Source organism: Somniosus microcephalus, chromosome 13, assembly GCF_052327205.1.
Source record: "Somniosus microcephalus isolate GS21.2 chromosome 13, FLI_Smic_1.0, whole genome shotgun sequence".
Classification (NCBI taxonomy): domain Eukaryota; kingdom Metazoa; phylum Chordata; class Chondrichthyes; order Squaliformes; family Somniosidae; genus Somniosus; species Somniosus microcephalus.
Window position 1 is genome coordinate 154,633,642 of NC_140999.1, and position 26,890 is coordinate 154,660,531.

General features: G+C 40.8%; 1 protein-coding gene across 1 annotated transcript in view; it reads right to left on the bottom strand.

The window, feature by feature from the left end:
* prex1 (phosphatidylinositol-3,4,5-trisphosphate-dependent Rac exchange factor 1) overlaps positions 1–26,890 on the bottom strand; it is a 242,446-nt gene that overhangs the window by 91,100 nt on the left and 124,456 nt on the right. The window contains exons 10-16 of the mRNA XM_086005396.1: positions 17,453–17,600; positions 15,525–15,625; positions 8,058–8,161; positions 7,800–7,849; positions 6,210–6,285; positions 4,043–4,115; positions 2,346–2,488 (exon numbers count right to left, since the gene is read on the bottom strand). Coding sequence (XP_085861522.1) covers positions 2,346–2,488; positions 4,043–4,115; positions 6,210–6,285; positions 7,800–7,849; positions 8,058–8,161; positions 15,525–15,625; positions 17,453–17,600 — 695 coding nt within the window. The remainder of the gene's footprint in view (positions 1–2,345; positions 2,489–4,042; positions 4,116–6,209; positions 6,286–7,799; positions 7,850–8,057; positions 8,162–15,524; positions 15,626–17,452; positions 17,601–26,890) is intronic.

Sequence of the window (26,890 nt, forward strand, 5' to 3'; positions counted from 1 at the left end):
GACCCAGCTTATCAGTCACTTTAGCACAGAGCAGGGGTTGAACCAGAGTTCTTCCCAGTCTGATGGCTCAGTTCCACATTGAACCTTTATCAACTAAGCTATTGCAAGAGGCCTAGCTATAAACCTACCACTCATCAGCATGACGTCTTCAGTTCACAAATATTTCTTCATTCCTCCTCTACTTCCTCTAAAAATCACTAATCAGCAAAGCCAGGACAGCTGGAATCCAACCCCACTTCAACATTTAGAATCTGGTTAGATGCTCTAAATGCTTCCATCCCCCAAAACCAGCAAGGTTAAATTTTGAACTAAAAATCATGTTAGGCATTGATATGCAATGATCTCTTAAATACAGTTTAAAAACATACCACTACAAATAATCCTATCTAACCTCGCATGTTACATTCATATTTTCAGTGCCCGTGAAACATGAAACTACTGAAGCACAATTCAAATGTCTCATGGATTACCAAATTCAGATCCAGTTTAGACCCGGTGCAGTCAAATTAACTGCATCTCCAATAAAGCAAAGTACACAAGTCCAATCCAACCATTTGTCCACTGGGGATTGTGATAACCATTTTGTTGGTAGTGGGCAACATCTTTCTTTGCTTCTGGGGGGAAAACCTCAGGCAGCAGGGCTTCCATTTGAATCATCAGCTTTCCACCGTGGGTGAATTCATAACTTCCTGCACATCTGTCCGTAACGGCGTATGGGATTATGTATGCTATTTCTTGGTCTAGAAAAGCTTGCCCTGCTCTGACTTACTTCTGTATTTGAAACATCATGCAGGAATTCCTGTCGGCTCAATGGACAATTACACCATATGGCATGGTACTGATCCAAACAGACTTGGAAATTCCCAGGTTTAATCTGTTATCCACGAGTAGCTGCTTATTTCAGCTAAGGTTGCTGTAGAGACACTACAAATGGAATCACCCCTAGTCTATAGAGGAGTAAAAAAAAGACAGTGGTCCTGGTCCCCAGCACCATCCACTGAATTAAAAGTATCTACATGTGCAGATACTGGGGGAGAAAATTATCCAACTTAGATGGAATTTCAGCACAAATAGCCCATCGAGTCAGGCATGAAGATCATCCTGTGGAACTTTACTTGAACATCAGTCAGTCAATCATTGCCTTCAAAAAGGAGAACAGTTTAAAATACAAGCTGAATACCGAATGCAGTTTTTGAAATAAATATTCACTTTTCTTGGGCCTTCTCTTGAAGTATGCCTCTACAGATTTTGACAAAGCAAGGGAGAATGCAACATCAAGCACAGCAATACTGTGCCAGGGTAATCCAAGAGGCAAACATGAATGTTGAAAAACCATAAAATCTTTAAATATCACCAAGTCTTAGATTTGCAGCCAAAAACATAATTCAGGTGAGCAGTGACATTTAGCAGCAAATCACTCACCAAAAAAATATATTTCAACAGTTCTTCAGCAATGTTAAAGTTGGCCGAGATACCTTCAGCTGCTGTACTGCAGATTAAGATTCATCCTCCCAGATTGTTTTTTGGAATTGCCTCAAAGTCAGCCAAGATCGCATCAAGACCACCCAATAACCTGCTTAATTAGGTCAGTTTTATCCTCCAATCACACCCTCTCTTCACTTTTCCCTCAACCGTACCACGACCCACATGCTGTGCAAAGCTTCATACACTTGCAGCACCATTTCGGTGTACTGACTCACTACACTTGGATTTATAACCATAATAATTGCCTAAAAACAGGATCACCAGAAACCAGCCAAATGGAGTGGAAGATGCAACTGGAGGCAAGGCATTTCTTTTCAACAAAGTAAATGTGGAAAAAGATTTATTCAAATCACCCTTATAGAAATCCCAGCATCTGGATCAGAGCTTAGGAGCAAATATTCTTCCTAGTCTCTTCATTGCAGAGTGGCAGAATGTGAGGAGGGAACACAAATATACACAAATAATCAAAGAACTAAACTCACAACCGAGGAGGGGGGGGGGTGGGGAACGAGGACTCACGATGCAGTCTTCATTTAAACACAAGGCAGAGATGAAAGCAATTAGGAATGTACACTACATGTCCATTTGCTTGGCATCAAGTCCAAAGCAACAAAGGCTACAAACTTGTGTGCCTTTTTCACAACACTGGACAGCGATGTGTTTTTTAAAATTGTAATTGAAAATGTATACAATTGCAAGAAAAGTGTCAAGTACTTAGAAGGTTAACTTCCCATGCAATGACCTAATCAGTCTGAGTAAAGCATTTTGTTCAAGTCTCCAATCCATCAGTTGCAACACTTGGATAACAGCATGGAAAAGTCTCCCATATCAAATGCAAAAACAATCATTTATCCGCTTACCAGAAGGGATTTAACAAGGATGTTTTCAACCAATCTGAAGTCATTCCGCAGCGGTTTGTTTTTGGAGCTGGTCCCTTCCATTTCTTCATCAGCATAAAAGCGAAAGAACTGGGATTCATCCTTGAATTCACTTTTCTCTAGCACTGTTAAAATTAAAAATTTAAACTGAACAATAACATATGCCTTTTTCTAATATGCCTTTTTCTAATACAAAAGGAGTCAGTACATTACTACTTAGTCTAAAAAAGACAGCCTCATAAAATTGCCATTATAACCAGAGAGTTGTAATTAAATCACTTTTATATCGGCTTCTACAACTAATTTTGCAACTAATTCAAAATATTACCATGAAACAAAACCAACAGAAATCTAACACCCATTATAAACAAGTCAAATAGTTCACCGTAAATAGGTTTACCTTCATGTAATTCAGTGAAGTACAGCAATAAAATGAAATGTAATGGAAAAAAGCCCTAAAAAGCAGACATTTTGGTTCATTTCAAGCGTAAAAGTGAACTTTTTTTCCCCTTTTGACTCGACATCTGAATTCACCCCTACATAGCTAGTCCTTTGCCAACATGAAATAAAATTTCTAACCACAAAAATGTGGGGAATGGCAATTGTTTACAATCTAGAAGCATCAATAATTCGTGAGTAACATAATCTACTCTAGGATTTGAAATATGCAGTTTTCCTTCCAGTTGGCCAATGTTGATCTTCACTTCAGGTCAATTTTTGGTCTGAGTCGGGGGAGTGAGAGTCAGAGGGTGCAGCCATGTTGCCAATAACATTTGATATGATTACCAACGTATATCACATTGCTTGCAGGATTATGGTGTGACCGGGTTGGTACTGTGCGCAGTGCCATTATCCCAGTGCAAAAGGAATGACTAAGTGGCAGCAATGCACATGCAGGAATATTACAAAAGGTTGCCAAACCACAAAGCTTAACAGAGCATCATCACTGCTGTAGTTCAGGAGAGAAAAGGGGACACATTGTAGATTGTTTGACAAATGTGCACAATTTGAGATAAACCCTATTGGCAGACTTCACAAACACAAAAATCATACAATATCACGAGACTCTGCTCCAATTTATTAACCAAAAGTGTGCAAAGAATTAGTTTAACTTCCCAGCCAAGTTAGTGGATAGAATAACCTCGCTGTTTCTATGCACGGTCATAAAAAAACGGAAATGGGCATAAGCAATGCCAGTAACAAAGAGTTACTCAATGCTCACCCTGTAATTGTGGGTTTCAATGAAAGCTTTCAAAGGCAGTGGTATGTTTCATGAGCTCCTGACTGACTGTTTGGGTTGAACATTTCTAAGAAGATAATTAACCACCTTTAGGAGGAAGAGGGGAAGGAAACTGCACAAAGCCAACACCCACCCGCCCCACCACCACCACCACCTCCCCCACACCCCCGACCTGGCCCCCCACCCCCTAGTTCTTCAACACAACTGGGAAGGTCAACTGAGATAGTGAAATCTGTGACTGGTGTGATTCAACTAGCTTTTTTTGGGGGGGGTGGGGGGCATGTTTGTTGCAGTGAGCAAATTATGAAACATAAATTTAAAAGTCTACAAAGAACAAAGGGTACTGCAGGACACCTTAAGTACTGACTGTCAACTTAATTATGATAGACATTGAAAATGCATTTGAAGAAAGATTTTTTTTGTTTCTTTGATTGATTACCGTGATGCATGAAGCCATTATTACACAGTCCAACACCGAGTGTGATCGCTTCCTCCCTGGTCTGGCAGTCGCCCTAGCAACAAAATGACATTTTTACACCTAGAGAGATTTCCTTTGCTTGTGATTGCAAGTCTAAGTTTAGCAAGTGCTCTTTCTTTGTTACAAACAATAACCTCAACAGAAATGGCATGGGTCTCTGCTGATGTTTCAAAATAGCAAATCTTGAGCTATGAATACTTGCAAAGGAAGTTAGGAGGACAAAGAAACAGGTCTGGAGGCAATTATCTAAAGTTCACTTGTTTATGGCTAGTACCATAGTTGTAAATGATTTCGGATACAACAGCTGACTTACATTTTGGTTTCTGAGGCAAAGTTTATTTTTAAACAGTAGACATTCAGTTTTTCAGAAGTACCCACAAGCAGCTCTTCTCATGAATAGGAGGTCAGTGTCTCCTCAGTAAATTGTTTAAAAAAAGATACATTGGTAATTTGGAGGGAGTTAATCAGAATGATAATATCTATTCACTGAAGAATTCAAAATTTCTTCGAAAACTATAGTCACAAAGACATTCATATATTTACCGTTAATTTTGACCAATGATCTTCAAAGGATACCTCCACTTTGAGCATGTCATATTAGAAAAGCAAAGAAAGACTCGTTCTTAGAAATTTTTGTTTCACACGTTTGCAATAATCCATTAAAAAGACACTGCAGAACTGGACTGCAATTGAAAGTATTCCTCCCTTCACTCCAGATGCACAATGATTACTAATGTCCTAAGTTGATTTATTACTGAAGTAGCTGGAACACAGTAAAACTCCCTACATGCACACTTTAAAAAAAAAAAAGAGCAGTATGCTCCTGGTCATCCTGAACAAGGCTAAAAGTTCCAGCTTTTTAATAGCTGGTAGATACAAGTGCCTCTGCAAAACACAGAAACACTTCTTAAAAAGCTGCACAAAGTTAGCAAAATGGTCTCTTCTGCTAGTTCACACCCATAACAATTTCCAGATGTCAGGCATGCCGTCTCAGAGAGGTTCCTAACCAGAAGTGAAAAGGGTGGGGGGGGGGGGAAATGTGAAAAGTTATCCTGGCCTCTCCCGCAAACCTTCTCAATGACAGGAATGGTTCTGTATTGTCTGAAGCCTGGGAGTGTTCAACTGCCTATCTGTACAGCACAAGAAGGGAATAAAGAATTTTAACACTTACAACTGCCAACTTGTTACAAGGGGTGGCCCGGCTCGTGGGGCCAAACTGGTAGCAGGTGAAATGAATATTCACACCCCTTAGCAAGCAGTGGCAGAGTGTCAAATCTGTAAAGACCATTTAACTCTGCTGCCAACTGCATTTAACTAGAGTACTGCATACCTGTGGCTTTCAGAATACACTTACTTGTAGGGTATAATCACAAAAAATTATAACAAATTATGATTCCACAAAAATGCAAGAAACCAGTGAATATTTTATCTGGTCCTTTTTTGGAGGTAATTTTCTCCTATTTGTCTGGCTTCCCACCACCCCACCCCGCCAGCCCCACTGCCCTGCCAGCACACTCGAGGAGGATGGACAGTCAAGCGGTTTCCGGCTGGCAACTGGGAGGCTAACAGCATCTGGACATTATGGCCCAGATGTTGCTGGAGCAGGGCATCTCACAGCATTGCCCTATTACACTTTTAACCATTCAACTTGAAAAAGAAAACTACCCTGCAAGTTCCTGGAAGTGCAAGCGGAGAACGGGGCAACTGGGACCTTAGTGAATGATGGGACCAACGGTCTATCTCGTTAACCAATGAGATTTAAGGACTGAGAAAGAAACAGGGTGAGTTCAAATCAAGTGCCGAAAGATAAATAAATAAAGAGGGAAAGAAAGATTGGATTAAGAGAGAGAGAGAGATAAAAGAGACAAAGGAAAAGAAATAAAAGTAAAAATTTTAAGTTTAAAACATCTCAACATGATGGAATAAGATTCCACAGTTTCAATTGTTCCCTTTCTGAGCCAGAGAGATTGAGTAGCATTGCAGGAACTTAAATCTAGTTATTAAAAAGGTACTTGTGCTGTTATGTACGAGCCCCAACTTTATGCGGTGAGTTTAATTAGCAATTAATGCACAAATGCAGGTTGGAAGAAAAACACAGCAGTCTTGTCCCCTCTCAAGTGTTTCTTACCTGCGTTAGGAGCCAATCAATCAACTTGCTGGCTGGCACCACAGACTTGTAGGTCTTCAGATGGTGATCTCGGTCTCTGTGTTTGATACAATACAAGATGATTTGTCCTTTATTAGTTTGGGCATTTTGTTCACATATACAGGCAATGCTTGTGAAACTTATTTTTTCTTTAAATTAAAAAGGGATCAATTTATTTTAAATATTGATGCACCCGAGTTCATTATTTACAGGATCCAAAAATTCACTCCATGCGTTTCAACATACATGAATTGAGCAGTGCTTTAAATAAAACCAAACAGCAAGTTTTAAACCTGTTAGAAATCGCAATACAAGAATGCGCCACTACGTCAGCAGGAAGCTCAAGTTCAGTAGAGACCCGAAATACTCTGCAAGGTTCAAAGTACTAGGTCTTCCATGCTTGTGAAAAACTCTATTCCTACTATCACTTAAACTGCCCTGAACATTAGATCCAATCTGAAAGCTACTTTTTGGGAACACAAACAATGTGATCAAAATGAGCTGCCATTTCTCATCAACATTTTTGAAATGTCTGGGCAGGAAAGCGTTAAATTACTTTTGCTGATGAAAATATTGAGGCAATTCATGCCAAAAATATTTGTCTCTTCAGTCTGATTTTATTTAAGAAAAGACTTCTCTCTCAGTTTACATATTACAGAAAACTGTTTATTTCCTTTGCTAATGAAATAACATGCCTGAATTACATGTGGAAGTAACATGGGATAAAAATACAGCAAAGCTTCCTGTACCAAAAGCATGGACTCTGCTTATTTCAAAATGAAAGGCCGTTACCAAAAAAGACTCTAGCAGACGTCTAGCACCTACACACCACTACTTCCACCCTCGGATACTTTGTCATGTTTACTCATTATTGTTCTGGTACACAATTAGTCAACAGTGCGAAAGTTCAGCACATATAACATATGCTTTAATCTCTTGAAATGAGACATTGATTACTTTGTCTCAACTGTCCCATGTCCTCAGTCAGCCCCTAATGAATTAAGCTGTCATTTTGGGGAAATCAGGATTAATGGCAGACACAGCTTATAACAGTGTATTCTTAACACTCAATGATCAGGAAGAAACAAAACAATTTATACATGAGAAGATCTGGCAAAACTAGACACAGGGCCATTAGATATAATCCCAAGAGCAAGATCGGTTTTATCAACTGCAAAAGGACAACGTTGGAGTGATGTAATCTGAATCATAAAAGATGTACAACATTCTGTTTCTGAATTACATCTGGGAAGCATTATATGGAGCAATAGATCAAGCAGTTACCTATCATCATTAGTGCATCAATACTGGGAACTCTACTCAAATATATGCCCTATTACTTCGTGGCATTTGGAAGTTTATTTTCATGCGCAAAAGTAAATCCACAAATGCAAACAAATTCTCTAATTTGTGAAATTTTTTGAACAAAAAAAAGACAAAAACAGACTCAAATTGAATAGTTAATCAGTAGTATACATGGATGTTTCTCTTCACTCAATGATTGACAGATGTTTATTTAGTCTTTACCCCTCATGAAATCAAAAATCACTAGAAAAAAATAGCACAACTTACTTAACCACAGGAGTGAAGAGGCAGTGTAGTCGACAGTACAGCCTCACGCCCTGTCAAGAAAAGAGTAATATCCTTTATATGCAAAACCCAGTGTGCTGTCCCTTAATTTTATTCAGAAATGTACAATACTCTTCATCTGTATCCAGCACAAGTCAAATGGGCTAATTCCTCAAGTTCCTTCCCCACACAGCATGCAAGTTCCACAGCTGAGAAATCCTATTCAAATAGAATGTATCTATAGCAACGGAAGAGCATTACCTTAGACACAATATCTTCCATCTCACTTCTAGCTTTGTAGGTTCCGTCATCATACCGAAACCTGTAGAGTACCAGCTCATTTTTGAAATGGTGCTTGTCAGAAACTAAAACATAAAAATGTCCACAAGAGAAACCAAGGTTAGGGCTACAAAATGCATAGTGTTATTTGCCCATCATCCCAAAATGACTTGCAATCTAACCACACTTAAAAATGTAATACTGCTGTAGGATTACTAAACCTGACAATTTCTTGGAAGTACAGTATAATTTAAACAGCTACAAATGCTGCCATTTTCTAGATTATATTTCTGGAAGTTCTAAGTTCAAAACTAGAAAAGTGTGAGGTGGTACATGTTGGTAGGAAGAATAAGGAGGCCACATACTGATTGGATAATAGGGTTAGAGGAACAAAGGGATCATGGGGTACAGATACACAAATCACTAAAATTAGTGACACAGGTTAATAAGGCCATAAAAAAGAAAACCAAGTACTGGCATTAATTTCTAGAGGAATAGAATTGAAAAGCAGAGAAGTTATGTTAAACTTGTATAGAACCTTGGTGAGACCACACTTGGAGTACTGTGTACAGTTCTGGTCTCCATATTACTAAAAGGATAGAGGTACTGGAGAAGGTGAAAAATAGATTCACAAGGATGATACCAGAACTGAGGGAATGTACTCATCAGGAAAGGCTGTACAGGCTAGGATTCTTTGCTCTAGAAAAGGGAAGGCTGAGGGGTTCCGTGATAAACATCTTTAACATTATGAAAGTGTTTGATAGGGTAGACGTAGAGTAAATGTTCCCATGTGTGGGGAGCCCAAAACTAGAGGTCATAAATATAAGATAGTCATGAATAAATCCAATAGGGAATTCAGGAGAACATTCTTTACTCAGAGTGGTTAGAATGTGGAACTTGCTACCACAAGGAGTAGTTGAGGCGACTAGCATAGATGCAATTAATAGGAAGCTAGATAAACACGAGGGAGTAAGGAATAGTGGGATATGCTGATAGGGTCAGATGAAGCAGGGTGGGAGGAGGTTCATGTGTAGCATCAACACCGACATGGACGACATGTTGGGCCAAATAGCCTGTTGTCCTGTAAACTGCAATTCTATGCAAGCGAGAGAATTTGTCACATACAGATTTGTGCTTTTCTTCCCCTCCCATCCCTATTAAACCTGTGCTTTGCTAATGAGAACCATATCATTCAGCAAAATGGGTTTTGCTAAACTTAGTTTAACATGTGGACAGCTATTTACTGAAGGAAATGGTATCGTTTCAATTAAATTTAGAAACAGTTACCTCATCTTGAAATTATAATCTCCGATATTGATTATATCAAATGTTAACAGCACATTCAACAACCCAGCTGGTCTTCCCCCACCTCAGTGCTGTTTCTGGGCTGCATATTGTGAAGGTATTAAATCAACTTTACATTTTATATTTTCAAGTGGTGGTTCAGGGAAGGTGAAGAATGTCAACTATATTACTTGTAAATACAGGTAGACTACCCTTTATCCGGACTTCCGAAAACCGAAACCCTCTAAAAACCGAAGGTTTTTTCGGTCAGCGTAAGTCGTGCGCACGACATGACCAGAGTGGCGCACGACTTACAGGCCTAGCCGGATAAGGGATAGTGTAGCATTTTTCCGCACTTCTGAGAACCGAAATCGCTCAGCGTAAGTGTACCAGCCTTTATCTGCACATCCGAAACCAGAAAACCTCTGAAAGCCGAAAGTGGCGCAAAGCATGACCCGACGCTGCCGATGCTTGACCCACGCAGGTGTTATGCTGCTCTGAGATATTTGCTGCTCTCTTAGATATTTGCTGCTATTTGCTGCTCTCTTAGATATTTGCTGGCTTTTAACAATTTGTGAAAATGCTAAAAAGAGCTGCAGATACCCCAATGGGTAACAGTGAGAAGCAGAGAAGGAAGCATCGCTCATTATCGATATCGCAGAAAGTGGAGTTATTGCAGAAGCTTGATCGTGGTGTGTCTGTGCGACATCTTACTGAAGAATATGGTGTGGGAAGTACCACCGTATATGACTTAAAGAAACAGAAAGACAAGTTGTTGAAATTTTACACTGACAGTGATGACCATAAACTAATGAAAATTAGGAAAACATTGCATAGGACAAAAAATGAAGATCTTGACTGTGTGCTGATTGAGTGGATTCGACAACGCAGAGATGAACGTGTGCCACTGACTGGTTTGATGGTCATGAAGCAAGCTAGAATATACCATGAAGAACTGAACATTGAAGTTGAGTGTGAATATTCAGAAGGTTGGCTGCATAAATTTAAGAAGCGTCATGGTATAAAATATCTGAAAATCTGTGGTGAAAAAGCTTCTGCTGATCATGAAGCAGCTGAAAATTACATAGATGAGTTTGCAAAAATAATATCGGATGAAAACCTCAGTCCTGAACAAATTTACAATGCTGATGAAACAGCTCTGTTCTGGCGCTACGTTCCTAGAAAAACATTAGCAACGGCTGATGAGAGTGCACCAGCAGGTTTTAAGGATGCTAAGGACAGGTTGACTGTTCTTGGGTGTGCCAATGCTGCAGGCACACACAAGTTAAAGTTGGTAGTGATTGGAAAAAGCCAACATCCGAGATGTTTGAAAGGTGTATGCAATTTACCTGTGCATTATTATGCGAGCAGGAAAGCATGGGTAACCAGAGGAATATTTTCTCACTGGTTCAATAACCACTTCGTACCAGCGACACGAGCTCATTGCAGGCAAGTTGGACTGGAAGAAAACTGCAAAATTTTATTGTTCCTGGACAACTGCTCCGCACATCCCCCTCCTGAACTTCTTGTGAAAAGTTATGTTTTCGGCATTAACTTTCCCCCTAATGTGACATCTTTAATACAGCCTTGTGACCAAGGAATTTTACGCTCCATGAAGAGCAAGTATAAAGACATTTTTTTGAACTCTATGCTTGATGCAATCAACAGAGGCGAAGGAATCCAAAGCTTCCTGAAAGAATTCAATGTTAAGGATGCCATTTATGCAGTTGCTAATGCTTGGAACGATGTTGACAAACCAACATTAACAAATGCTTGGCACAGACTTTGGCCTTCAACGATGTTTCATGAAGATGGACCTGCAGATGACGAGTTTGAAGGATTTCCTGTCAGTCAGGAGAAGATGATGATATCAAACCTCCTCACTTACGCCAAAGGTTTATCATCCGAAAGTGTAAATACGTTAGAGGAAGCTGACATCGAAGAACTGCTGAACATTGACAATGATGCACCTGTTGTGAATTCATTGAGTGATGGGGAAATTGCTGAAATGGTGTTAAATAAAGACAAGCATGAGGACAGTAGTGATGATGATGATGACATTGTGAACACAGGTGAAAAAATCCCCATAGACGATATGGTGAGAATGTGTGATCAGTTAATTGCTGGCCTTGAAAAACGTGCATTTATCAGTGAGCAAGAGATTATGCAAGTTTACTCAATTAAAGAGAGACTGCTTAGACAGAAACCAGTGTTAATGAGACAGATGACACTGGAAGAAGTCTTTAAAAAGGCCGTCTGTCGTAGTCATGCTTCATCACTTGAGAATCCTGTTCCTGGCCCATCTTCAGATGTCCAACTCCAACCTGATGACAATGATGCCAACACTGATGTACCCTCTTCTCCAAGATCCTCAAGCCAGATGTAATGCTGCTTCATCACTTGAGAATCCTGTTCCTGGCCCATCTTCAGATGTCCAACTCCAACCTGATGACAATGATGACAACACTGATGTACCATCTTCTCCAAGATCCTCAAGCCAGATGTAATGTACCTTTATTGCATGTTTATGTACAGGTATTTAGCTTAGTTTGTACCTGTACATGTTTGAAGTTTTACTGAATGTTTTCCTTACAAATAAACTGTACTACAGTATTTATCCCTGTAACTACAGTATTTATAGTCGTTATTTATCCCACCCTTTCGGATAAGGGATAGTGTATCCTTTATCCGCACTCCCGAAAACCGAATTACCTCTGAAAACCGAAGTGTTTTCGCGCACCTTCCAAAATCCGAAATTTTCCTAAAACCGAAACACGGCTGGTCCCGAGGTTTTCGGATAAAGGATAGTCTACCTGTAATGACACCAACTTTCATTTATATAGTGCCTTTGACATAATAAAATGTCCAAAGGCACTTCACAGGCATGTTATCAAATAAAATTTGACACCGAGCCACATAAGTAGATACTGGGACAGGTCAAAGAGGTCGGTTTTAAGGAGTGTCTTAAAGGAGGAGAGAGGGGTAGAGAGGTTTGGGGGGGGGAAATTCCAGAGCTTAGAGCCGAGGCAGCTGAAGGCACGGCCGCCAATGGTGGAGCAATGGAAATTGAGGATGCGCAAGAGCCCAGCACTGGAGGAGCGCAGAGATCTGGGAGAGTTTTGGAGGTTACAGAGATAGGGAGGGACGAGGCCATGAAGGGATACAATTAAAAATCGGTAGCTTTAAATTTAGCAGATTATTGCTAAAAGCATCTCCAAATTGGTACTTTTACTCCAACCATTCTATTATGTGGTAATGCCATGTAAAGTTGCTCTGCTATACATGGGACAATGTCATGGTTTAAAGACATTCCTCTGCAAGTCAGAAGAGGCAAGTTCAGGTCAGATGAATAAATAGCAATTATGTGCACGTAAAGAGGATACTCAACAAGTTTAGAAGACACCGTGCAGGTGAAAAGCTGTGTCTCTTCCTCTGCCCAATGGTGCAATTGTGTAAAAGCTGCGAATCAAAAGTGAAGCAAAGGCAATTCAAAGGTTTAATTTCCCTTGAAGAATTAATATTTTTAAATCACCATAGTGATTAGACACGGCTGTGGCAGAGATGCTTCAGATCAAGCCAAGGCCAAATTAAATGGGTCTGCCTTAGTTTCAATAGTCAAAACACTTAAATCAAGTAGATAGAGTACATGATGCACTGAAACATGCGCAACCTTGAGATAAACCGCAAGGTACTGAATAGCACAAGGTACTGAATAGCATATGGTCATTTCACTGAGGCGATTTTACCCAGTTGCAGACAATTTTAACAGGAAAAGCAGTTCAAGAAAATAATTAGCAATTCAATTCCTTCATTTAAGTTGATTTAAGGATATTACTTTCCAGTGTTTTTTATTCCATTATTTCCTTGTGGGTCCTGGTACCCAGGCCTAATTTCATCACTTCAATTCCTTCCATTAGGGCTCAGTTTTAATGCCAAGCGGTCATATTTTTGTTTTTGTCCAAACATGTCCATTAATAATCCATCTCGATCACCTATTAACATCTTGTGGTCCTTGTCCCTTCTCCCCATTGCTGCAGTAATCCAAAATCTGAGCCAGACAGGTCTGCAGCACTTCAGAACATTGCTGAGTCAGCCAGGGCTATAGATAGGACTTGAGAGGTGTGTCTGCTACTGGGAAGAGAGATATTTCACTCTAGATTATTCTTTAAGCCAATACCCCAACTGGCAGGGTGGTTCCAGCTGGACAAACAGTGCCCTGTTCCATTACATTGTGTGGTTTTAGCTGGTTAAACTCCAGCAGTCCCCTTGTGCACACTTAACGATCGCTCGGCACAGACTAGCAAGAGTCAAGTTCTCTGGGTTGAAGTGGGGTGTGTCCCTCCAAGGACAGTGCAGGCCCTCCACATCAGAGAAACAGCAACTCTCTTATGTCGAGTTCTCAGCAGCTTAGCTTGGAGAGTCTCTAGGATGATGGTGGTTTTTGGCACATATCAGACACATGGCTTCCAAAAAAAAAAATCTGTATTTTCTCACCACTCCCTTTACTCTTTTCATGGACCATCACAGCCATAAGATGTCTGGGCATAGCATCAGAACTCCTCCGTTGCCCTCATTTCAAGACCACAGAAAAAGTTGGTCCAAAAGTCAATCATTTAGTACAAAACTAAAAATGGCAGAATTTGTTTAACTGGCAGCAACAGACTTTGCCTGCAACAGTTGTGATTTTCTCAATAAATGTCAAGCCAATTTGAGTCGATCCCTAAAAAGCAACCATTCAACTTCAACTCTGCCATTTATCAGTGGACACAACTGGTAAATGTTCATGGAGTCATAGAATGTTAAAGCACGAAACAGGCCACTGAGCCCTTCAAATCTGTGCCAGTGTTTTACTCCTCAGCTAATTACACTGTAGATTAATCCCTCCTTCCTACTCACTTCCTAGACAATCTAATATTCTTCTTCAGACAATTTATGAATTATTTCAACAGCAGTTTGAGGCTGAGAATCCTATATTCTAATCCCCTTTTGTCTGAGGACACCATTTAAGATTCCCTTATAATTCTTAACTTTGCACCTTACTGTAACTTTTCATATTCTTGAAAATCTCCATCAGGTCACTCTTCAACCTCTTAAGCCTGAAATTTGCATTTTCTGTATCAAACACTGGTGCCCCACACAACAATTTTCTGCCACTCTTAGTTTTGTGTTGGATAATTGTGTCATTTCAAAATGTCAAAAAAAAACCAAAAAACATTAAGTGGCTGCTATTCAGATTAGTGAACATTGAACTACTTCTTTCCCAATTAAACGGTAAACTGAAGGTTTAAAATTAAGCTGACAGAGCAACACATTCCAAAATTATAAATGTGATGACAGATCATGACTTTAAAGTTGGGAAATCCTCATATGGATCCTCAACATTTCTCCATTAACCAATACCACCAAGAACAGTTTAATTAGTCATTCTTCATATCGCTGCTTGTGGGATATTGCTGTGCCCAAAATGGCTGCCACTTTACCATCTATGAGCACTTTGGGTAGTTTGAAAGATGTGAACAAATACTAATTAGGCGCAAGTTCAATTCCAGATGTTATTCAGTAGCTGAAGTTAATGTTATTAGATGGTTATTGAAGTCAATGGAAAGTAGTCAGGCAGGATGTAAAATGGGAGGCCTATCGATCCAGTCAATTTCCCGTCAGGTGGGTTAGGTAAAAGTTACCCCACACCACATGACACTTTTAGATGTGTGACCCTGCCTTGTATGCATGTGTCCACATGTGCATTAGGATGGAGAAAGGAGTTGTTAAATGAAGTTCCCATGTATACACTGTACAAGACATTGTACTATGTGGAGATAATCACAAATAGCACTGTGTATGGCTCTGCACTATGAGGAGATATTCGCCAGGTATAAACAGCGCAAGATATTGAATTATGGCGAGATTGGTCAGGAAAAGTGTTCCGCTTTCTAATGAAAAACACAGTTTATATGCATTTTATAGCAACTCGAGTGAATCTGACAACTGGAGTTAATGAGCTTCCCCTTTAAGTGAAGCTGTGATCACGCCGATTGCCAGCAAATTTATCCAGTTCATTTGAGTTGGATCATTTCAAGGCACATCATTGACAGCTGCCTCGGACCGAGGTGAAAAGCGCAGCCTTCCTTTGCAATGCATTTTATAAGTTTGCATGGATGTACTCACCATGATGAATGATGCCATTCTCAAGCAACGCTTGACCCAGATTCACTCCTTCCTCGGCTTTAGTGATTTCTCCTATTTCCATCAGCCAGGAAACAAACTCACTGGAAGCAAAATATTAAACAAGAACTTCATACAGCTGGCACAAAACACAAGCAAATAATTATCTCCAGTGTTTGAATGGTACAAATACTCTTATTAGCACACCTGCAATACAAAACTTCACGTTAATGTTCATATATAATCTGATTAAAATCTGCAAAGAAAAAAAGCAATTTTCACAAGAAGCCTCAAGGCATTAAATTAATTACAAGGCATTAAATTACAAGGCTGTTTATAAACGAGGACTTTACCTAAAAACACTCAAAAGTCTGATTTGAATTGGATGAGATTTTTTTTAAATCTAACTTTTATAATAAATTAGTTTTTTAAAAAGTCAATGTCTTCTGTCAACAGGCAAGCTACTGTAGCTGTAAAACTTTTTTTTTTAAAGCTGCGTGCTCATTTCTGAGAGCTAGTTTCCATCTAAAGTACATAAACCCAAGAGTTCCTTTGGCACAATTCATAAGCTCCGACAAGTGCCTAATTCTTAAACAGTTGAAGCTTCTTTTATGTTGAATTTGGCCCACAGCCAGGCAGTAGCTTTTTCAAAAGCCAGAAACAAATTTCAGTTTTAATTCACTCAAATATCACCTTTCTACGCACAGCAACTAGTCGTGCATGTTGACTGCAAGTACATCCAAATTATGTGCAAAAAAGTATAAACCTTTCAAAATTTTGACTGTCATATTTAATGGTTAATGAAATATCCTTTCAGCGTTTCAATCAGGTTACTCAGTTGCACCAATTAGTAGGAACCAATCTGAGGCACTTAAACTTAGACAAAAAGGAACAGTCTATACCATCAGCAGTCGTTACACATAGGATAATATCACTGATGTCATGAGGTCACAGACAGATAGTAGGTGAATATCAAAACCAGATGACATTTTCATTATTGGAGTTTTCTTTTTAAGTACTGCATTTGGAAGGAACAGGGGAGCTTGTATTCTCATACAGATGATATAGTTGAAAGCCTACACTTACATTGTCATCTCCCTACTTGTTCGAGACCCAGTTTGGTTCATGATGCAGGAGCAACATCTATTTAAATCTTTTAATTTATTTTAGCACCACTGGTCATTTCAGCCTTTATACAACTGTCCTCGTGTAAAATTCACAAGGATAAATTATTTCACAAATGTTATGTAACACTTTACAATTAGCAGTAGGAAAAAGCACAGCAATTCTGAAGATCCATTTAACATATGAATTAGATCACTGTTGATGCAGTTCCAAGTGTGCTTTCCGCTCATGCAATAGAAAACTGTAAATCGCTATCTACAATGATTATACACTAAGGATTTTTCATACTTTGAATTCAATGTAATTGGCAAGATATCCTCTATGCAACATGAACTTTATGGAGTAGGTACAGAAAACAAATGACTACATTCAGCAGAATGCATACAATCTAATTACAGCAGGTTGAATTTGCTATGCAATGCTGTTGATCATAGCATAAATTGCCAGATGATTTATAATTGAATGTAATATGACCTGGATTAATATACAGTTAACTAATACAAGCTGTGTGTGCAGTAACTTTTTTGTAAAGTGTTTATAAAACATTTAATTGTGTTCACTGCAATTTTTAAGTTACAGTGTAATGGAAAATATGTGGCATTGCTACACCACGCAATCTGCATTCAGCGTGCAGTTAAGACAAAAATAATTAGTTGCTGTTGGTTGAATAATAGATAGTAATGTCTTTGCAATTAGGGCCCATCAAATTTTATCTGATTTGGCAAACCAAAATGAAGTTTACAGGAAATCAAGTGTACAGTCTTTCAAGTTGCATGAATAGGACATGAAAATTGATGTTGCCTTACTTGCCAAAAAAGCACTTCGGGACAATAGAAAGCTTTCTCCTCCTGTCCTTTATAAGATTTCCCTTCTTGCTCATCATCATGTGATAGAGCTTCTCTCCCTTCTCCGAGATCATGACATATGCATCACGCTCCATGCCCAACTTCAGACCTAGAAATCAAAGGTTAGAGAAGATCACACGACCAATTCATAGGACAAGCTTGGCAATAAATTATTTCACTCCATGTGTTGCTTAAAAATGGAAAACAAATTAAGTGTCTAATTATACATTCTAATACCATTGAATATAAAAAGGACTTTTTTTTTTTTTTTTTTTTTAATTACAGCTTTTAGGTGCATTTTTTTTGTAATCAAGGCATGTCAACACAGAACAGAACATCCATTCTCACCAAGCAGTCATAGGTTAGGTACAAGCACAAGTTAGATGTAGGGTAAAGTTCCCTTCACAGTTTCAACAATGTGCCAACAACAAACTGCACTATACTCAAGCCAATTATACTTCAAAAAGGTCCTATTGCAGTCCCAAACTTCTAGCTTATAAAACAAGTTCCAACAGTTCCTCTACATCATTTAGTATTCCAAGGCATGCAATGCAAAGGCTTCCTCTGATTCTAAATGATAACCAGGATCAAACAGATGATTTATGGCAGGAAAATAGAAGGGCAGCTAGAAAGAAGGAACAGACAACCTCAAGTCAAAATTACTCAGCAGGACCTGGATTTAGCATTTGCTGATGAGTAAGCTTGGTACTTGGCATTGAACTTAAATGTCCAAAACATCAAGATGGCAGCAACAACGCTAACTGCCCTGTGTAGATCCTTTCATCATGCTAAAAGTATATACCCATCAATATTGCTCATAAAAACGAAAGAAACTGAGATTTGGAACAACTGCTGGAAGGCTTTACCTGCAGGCCAAGTATGAACATACACTCCTAACCAGGGCTCAGTGCCTGCTACGATTACAACGCAATTTGCTAATGTTCCACATCTTCAACAGCTGCAGCCACCTTTTGCTTATGCACACTGATCAGGAAGATGGTGGCAATGTGCTTATACAATTTGCGATGAGCTGCGCTATTTGCCAGGGTGCTCATGCGATACTGGTGGTAACTGCTCTCCACCTAAACTCACATCTTCCAATTGTCTGATGATTAACTCACGATTACCCTTGGCTGGGGTGGGGTGGGGGGGCGGTGGTAACAGAGAAAGGGGGGGCATTGCAAGTGGGGCCTCCTGGGGATTGAGGTAACTCCAAGAATGCATGCCTAGCAATGCAAATTTGAAACCAAGTCAACCTACTGTGGCAGACTCCAACCGGATACCCGAGCTGGGGAGCTTCACAGTTCTCATGCTCATTCAAGCCAGCCTGGCTCATGAATGAAACCCAGAGGGACAGACACATCTCTGTAAGCTGGGTTTCTTCTCACTGAACTAGCTGGTACCCCAACACTGCCACCACAACTTGCATTTATATAGCAACTTTTAACGTAGTAAAACTGCCCAAGGCATTTCACAGAATCAGACAAAAAAAATTGATTGAGCCAAAGGAGGAGACATTAGGACAAGTAACCAAAAGCTTGATCAAAGAGGTAGGTTTTACAGAGTGTCTTATAGGAGAGAGGTAGGAAAGGCAAAAAGGTTTAGGGAGGGAATTCCAGAGCGAACACACAGGATGATCCTAGCTGTACATGAAGCAGCAAGGCTTAGCAGTGCCAAGTCCTGATGGGCTACATGATTTAGCCGGTTAAATGCAGCAGTATTTGAACATTAAGTAGGTAACCAAGCATGAAATCTGCCAACCTGCATATAAGCTCTCTGGATTTAGGTAAGTAGGGTTTATCCCTATAGGGAAGAAGTGTGTACTCCCCATCAGGCAAACAGAATATGTTCAAGGTGCACTGTAACATCAATTGCAGCATTGAGGGACATCGTGAGGTCTCAGTATTTGATCAGTACAATAAATGGAGATACTGCAAGTGCCAGTATTTGAGCAATACGTGCGCCGGGAGTAACAAGCTGAACAATCGACTAAAATGTGATCATCAATTTGGGGAGGAAGGCTAATATACAAGATGCAATAAATCACAGTGAATCGAATTTCAGCCAGCGCTCTGCTGTATTAAATTCCTTAATATCAAAACTATCCCTTTAAAATCTATAACCCCTGCGGCAGCAAGACTCTCCCTCTTCAAGTGGGCTCCACTGTATAACTAATATTCTGCATCCATTTCCTGGAAATGTATGAAGCGGAGTAAAGCCAGCAATGGATACAAGTTTGTACTTTGGAGACACTATTCTCCACTCAAAGATATGGGTAGCAGTCACTTTCAATGAAGCTCGAGTTCATTACAACAGATGTTTATTTATGAAGCAAAATTCCTGAAAAGTTTCATTCATTTCTTGTCTCATCAACATAGGTCATGTGGAGAGGATACAGGATGCAACAATTTTTATTGGGGGGATTTTTTATAACAGGAAGTTTATTACTGTCCCAAACGGCTTCAAGTAAATTAGAGTCTCTGGTGTGTGTAGTTACAACTGTGTGCAGTTTTTGTAAATCCCATGTTCTTGTCATTTTCCCTTTACTGACACGTAGCCACTGTACTTCACCTCTGATCTGGCATTCAATCTCAGTGCAACAAAGTCAGCTGCAGACTGAGGTTTGTGAAACATATGAAAGTAGGTACACAATAAATTGGAATGGTACAGAAAGTCCCATTTTATTCATTAAAAACTCTCATTGTGTGCAGATGTGTTTCTAATCAAGGAAAGAAAACAGATTCCACAAAAATTAAAACCACATTTTAATCCTTGTTCTCATTGTCCTCCTCCATGCCCCTCACCTTGAGGCCCAACTTTTCTTTAGATGTCCTCCTTCAACAAATTAGCAGGACTGGCTGATCCACAGGTTTCCTCAAACCTTGAATATTACAGTACAATTAACCAGAGGTGGATAATTTGGGGCGAGACAACAGCTTAGACAGTTTTCTCTTGTTCTAAAGACTTCTACACTTGTGTACGACACTCGGCCTCATTAGCTGAGCAAGAGAAGATCAAATTTGCTCAGAGGTGCAAAATTGAAAAGCAAGGATTCAACCTTATGCCACTGATGGAGATCTCCAACTATTAGACCTGCCAGACAGTAGATCCGTAAGGTTATGCACTCATTTAGGTCTCCCATAGTCTCTGCTCATGAGTCAACTCCTGTCAAAAGGTCATCGACCTGAACTCTTTCTCTCTCCACAGATGCTGCCTGACCTGTTGAGTATTCCCAGCAGTTTCTGTTTTTAATCCTGTAATAATGCCCAGTCCACAAGTACTAATTTGCAAAGTAATTCCACTTCCAATAGTTCCGGTCAACTCCCTGACATGACCTAGCAGACCACATGCACTCCAATTAAACAGGTGACTGAAGGTAGGTGCTAAGCAACTGTTGGGTGCAAAATTTACAAATTTTAAACAAAAATAAAAATTATGGTCTAGCAACTATTTAGACAACGCACGTGTGGTGATTGCCAATGCTATCACTCTTCTGATCAAGTTCTTTGCTTTTGGTTGGTCAAGTTCTGAGAGGCCCGTGAAGGTAAATTACAACCAATACTTCTTACTTTAGCTTTTTTTCCAAACTCAATTTTAAATAGATACAGAAGGCACACCGTCTGATTTACCAAACGCACCGATCACAACCTTAAAATAAACTATCTGGAGGAGGAGCAATACATAAAGTATATTTAAAATTTATAAAGCCATCTCGCTGCATATAATGCAATCAGAAAAAAAAAAGCAATGATTGACTGCATTCTCTCTTCTTTCTCATGTCACCCATGCACAATGGAGTCTTTGCTTGCATCACAAAGTACACATCAAATGTAAAGAATAGTCACTGATTTATCTTTCTCTGATATCTTGGGAAAATCAATGATTATCTTGTGCAGAGATTAAAAAAAGTAACATAAATGTTAAGGTTTCCAGAAATCGGAGATTGGACAAAGAAGGTGTGGTGTATGTGCCTTTAAGAGCCCCCTTTGTACTGTAATGCCGGTAATGGCCACTCAGGCTATATAAGCCTGTATATTGTCTTGGATCTGTTAGTTCACCTCCAGACTTTGTTCAGTAAACACCTGTGAAACCCACTCCTGCCTTCCGTGTCTCTATTAACACACGGATACAACCGTGGCGACGAATCGGAAACGGACTTACCTGCAATTCGGCAGCACCTCAAGGAGATCGATTCCTCAGACGAAAGTTGAAGAAAAGCAAGAAAGAAAAATAATTTTTTTTTTTTTTTTTTTTTTTTAAACTGTGGTTTCACCAGCTAGCCGAGCTGGTGGCAGGTACTGCAATAATCCTTCCTGGGCGGCGGGCTGGGGCTCCATCGGCTGGCTCTGCAGCGGGGCCGAGCAGCGAAGGCAGAGGCAAACAGAGACAGAGGGGGGGAGCACTCGGGAGACGGCCGGCGCTGCAAAGCAGGTCGGCGTTCTGACCAAGCAGAGAGGGGGAAAAGTCCCAGAGAGTCCGGCGGGAACGAGTCTCCACCTGTAAATAAAAACCGCGGAAAACAGCGTTGTCAGCAGCAGCGGCGGGAAGCGCCATTTTTTTTTCAGGATGCCTAAGGCTGGCAATATTAATGCTTTCGATAACGATATAGAGGATTGGACCACATATGTGGAAAGAGTGGAGGTATATTGCACAGCAAATGGAATAGAAAATGATAAAAAGGCATCAGTACTTCTAAATCTAATGGGCGCAAGGACATACGGGCTGTTACGAAACTTAATCACTCCAGCCAAACCAAAGGACAAGAATTTTAAGGAGATTGTTGATACCCTAAAGGAGCACTTAAACCCAACACCGCTGCTCATAGCGGAACGATTCAAATTCTTCAAGAGGAATCAGCACAAGAATGAAAGTAACGCTGATTACCTCACCGAATTAAGGAAGCTATCAAAGCACTGCCAATTCGGGGCAGGACTGGCAGATTCTCTACGAGACAAATTCGTCTGCGTTCTCCTAAGTGAAGGAACACAGAAAAGGCTACTTTCTGAGGAAGATTTGACACTGGACAAGGCTTTCAGTATGGCTGTATCATACGAAGCAGCTGCAAGAGGAGCTGCAGAGATACAGCAAAAGACACAGGACTTCAGCACCCATGAAATGACACAGGGTTTCGAGAGATGTTATCGCTGCGGCAGATCCACCCATGACCAGAGGGACTGCTGGTTCAAGGACAAAGCATGCAGGCAATGCGGAAAGATGGGACATATTGCACGTGTATGCCGATCTGGACACAAAAAATCCACGGACAGGAAAAAAATCAATAAGGAAAAGTACAGAAAGGTACAAATGACAGACAGTAGCTCCGAAGACCAGAAGAGCGATAGCGACTCCGGAAACAAGAGACTAAGCTGTCTCAAATTACATAATGTAATTGCCAAAGAAGATTACCAGACCTTTTGGGTTACCCTCACGATAGCGGGGTCCCCAGTTAAAATGGAGCTAGATACAGGATCAGCTCTGACCGTCATAAGTCGACGGGATTACGAGCGGCTATTTCCGCATATACCTTTGAAAGACACATCCATTATTTTGAAAACATATACGGGGCAGAAATTATACCCCAAAGGGAAAATAAGGGTGCCTGTTGTATACAACGGCAAGGAAATACAGAAGTTGTATTTATACGTTCTGCAAGATGGTGGTCCACCGCTGTTGGGACGTGAATGGATCAGGAAGATACATTTAGACTGGCACTCCATTCAGGCACTGACGGTGACCAGTAAGAAAAAAAATGATGACGACGTCATACCTGAACGATTAAATGACATCTTGGCCAACGCCAAGGAAGTGTTTCAACAGAAACTAGGAACCTTGAAAGGCATCACCGCCTCAATAAAAAAGTGGAAGATGCGGCAATTCCCAAGTTTTTTAAGGCAAGGCCGGTGCCATACGCAATTCGTCCAGCAGTCGAGGCAGAGCTGGAGAATTTGGAAAAGGCAGGCGTATTATCCAAGATAGATTGGAGCGAGTGGGCAACACCCATCGTCCCGATCATGAAGAAAACGTTGAATAATGATAAACCTGAAGAACAGAGAAAAATTTGCATCTGTGGGGACTTCAAGGTGACTGTAAACCCGGTCCTTCACATGGTACAGTATCCTCTTCCGAGGATAGAAGATATTTTCGCCTCACTATCCGGAGGGAAACGTTTCACCAAAATTGACTTGGCACAGGCATATCTACAGATGGAGGTTGAAGAGGCCTCTAAAAAGTATCCCACGATAAATACACACAAAGGCCTGTACCAGTACAATCGACTGGTTTTCGGAGTAGCATCAGCTCCAGCTATCTGGCAAAGAGCTATGGAGTAAGTCCTCCAAGGGATTCCGGGGACTCAATGCTACCTAGACGACATCCTTGTAACAGGAGAAAACGACAACGAGCACCTTGCCAATTTGGAGCAGGTGCTCACTAGGCTGAGAGAATGGGGCCTACGAGCAAATCGGCCCAAGTGCGAATTTTTCCAGAAACAAATATCATATTGTGGCCACATAATTAACGAGGAAGGGTTGCATAAGTCACCTGAAAAAATTGAAGCGTTCATAAAAGCCCCAGCACCTGAAAATGTCTCACAATTAAGGTCGTTCCTGGGATTAATAAATTACTATCATAAATTTTTACCGAACTTGTCAACTCTTCTGCACCCTCTTAACGAACTGCTACAAACGGGAGTAATTTGGAAATGGAGCAAAGACTGTAAACGTGCCTTCCATAAATGCAAAGGCTTGATCACGTCCAAGGAAGTTTTGGCTCATTACAACCCATCACTGCCAATCAGACTGGTGTGCGATGCATCCCCTTACGGCGTAGGAGCGGTATTATCGCATAGATTCCCTGATGGCTCGGAGCGGCCAACAGCTCTTGCGTCACGCTCATTGAACTCAGCTGAGCATAACTATGCCCAGATCGACAGGGAAGCACTCAGCCTGATATGGGGAGTGAAGAAATTCAACCATTACCTACACGGACAAAAATTTACCTTGTTGACTGACCATCAACCCCTCATCTCCATATTCAACCCTAAAAAGGGTGTTCCCATTATGACAGCGCAAAGGCTACAGAGGTGGTCCCTTTTCCTAGGGGCACACCAATATGACATAGAACACAAAGGATCAAAACAGCATGGGAATGCTGACGGTTTATCGCGCCTACCGTTGCCAACGGTAGAAGAGGCGCCTACAGTAGACCCAGTGGAGATGTTCCACTCAACCATAGTGGAATGTCTACCAGTAACAAATTCTGCCATTGAAAAGGAAACGAGAAATGACCCGATTCTCTCACGAGTCTACAATTTAACGGTGAAGGGATGGCCAGCACATGGCGAACCACTGTTGCCAGCATTCTCGCAAAGAAGAGAACAGCTGTCAGTGTGCCGAGGAACCTTGATGTGTGGATCCAGAGTGGTGATTCCACCTAAACTCCAGGATAAAGTGCTAAAAGGAGCTTCACAAGGGGCATCTGGGTGGAGTGAAAATGAAGAACCTAGCCAGAGCGTTTGTGTGGTGGCCAGGTATCGATGGAGACATCGAAGAAATGACCAAGAGCTGCCTAGGATGCCAGAAGGTCCAAAACACCCCACCACAAGCCCCTCTACATCCATGGGAGTGGCCCTCATCTCCATGGCAAAGGGTACACATCGACTTTGCTGGTCCATTTATGGACTCAATGTTCTTAATCGCGGTTGATGCACACTCCAAGTGGCTGGAGATAATAAAGATGTCCTCCACCACCACGGAAAAAACCGTCACAGTATTAAGGACCATATTTGCCAGGAATGGGCTGCCTGAACAGATCTGTTCTGATAATGGACCGCAATTTGTGTCCGAAGAATTCAGGAAGTTCTTAAAAAACAATGGGGTTAAGCACTACACGTCCGCCCCATACCATCCCGCCACCAATGGATTAGCTGAAAGGTTTGTCCAGACCTTCGAGAAGGCCATAAAGGCCATGGGTAATGAAGACATAAATCTACAACATAAGGTGGATAACTTCTTGTTTGCATACAGGAATGCAACACATGTGGTTACAAACCAAACTCCCGCCATGATGTTCTTCAATAGAAACCTAAGATGCCGGCTGGATTTGATCAAGCCAAACATCAGAAAGGACGTGGAGAACCGGCAATTTCAAGGCATGAATGAAAGGCCAACTAGAACCTTCCAGATAGGTCAACAAGTTTTGGCCCGGGACTACCGTACCGAGAAATGGCAGCCTGGAACTATTTGCACATGACTAGGACCGCTGATGTATACCGTGGACATTGGAGAAAGCATAATAAGGCGCCATGCTGACCAGATCATAGAGTCATCCGAAAAGGGACAACCTACACCACAACTCTATACGCCTAATGATGAAGTAGAGATACCCATAGTATCTACCTCCAATCCGGTGATACTGGAACAAGATGAACCCGACACTGGCATTCGAGCCGAATCAGCCTTGCCAAAAGAACCTACTACACCACCAGAAACTACTACACCACCGAGGCGTTATCCGGACCGAGTCAGGAAGCCTCCAGAGAGACTGACTTACAATTGATTAACTGCAGCAATGTGTAGATTATTGTTCTTGCAACATGTTAATTAATGATTACTTAAAATATTATGTACCAGTTGTCTAAAAGGGGAGGAATTGTGGTGTATGTGCCTTTAAGAGCCCCCTTTGTACTGTAATGCCGGTAATGGCCACTCGGGCTATATAAGACTGTGTATTGTCTTGTATCTGTTAGTTCACCTCCAGACTTTGTTCAGTAAACACCTGTGAAACCTACTCCTGCCTTCCGTGTCTCTATTAACACACGGAACAGAAGATGAAACGCAGTGAAGCAAAGGTTCTTGCATGAGGAATACTACATGCATTCAACAGACAGGATTCAGGAATGAGGTAAATCTAAGTCAGAGAACTCCAAGTCAGACAACACCAACCAGAGTTCTCTCAGGATGCAGGAGGTTTCTGTGGATACAAATAAGTTCTAGTATACTGAAATTGAAGCAGAGATAATTTCATGAGGAGAGAAATTCTTTGTGAGAAATTGCAGAAGTCTGCAGAGTGAATCCACATAGGAAAATGGCATAAGGAAACAAGAAAAATCACAGCAAACCTGCACAGCAGCTACTGTGCCTCAGAGGGTTGAGTGCCACACATACACTGACTGGTCCAAGAAAACAAAAAGTATGGCTGAGCACAACCTAGCTGCGAGTCTCTTTTTCTCCAACCACTGGACAGCTCAGATCACCCTCCGTACACCAGCCAGATCCAGCTCCCTAATAGTTAAACTTGGCCCATGTTTCTCAACCAAACCCTGGGTCCTGAAACAAACAGACCATTGTAGGAGTGCTTGAACTCCTAACAAAAGTAGAGATTGAAACTAGCAGTTAACCA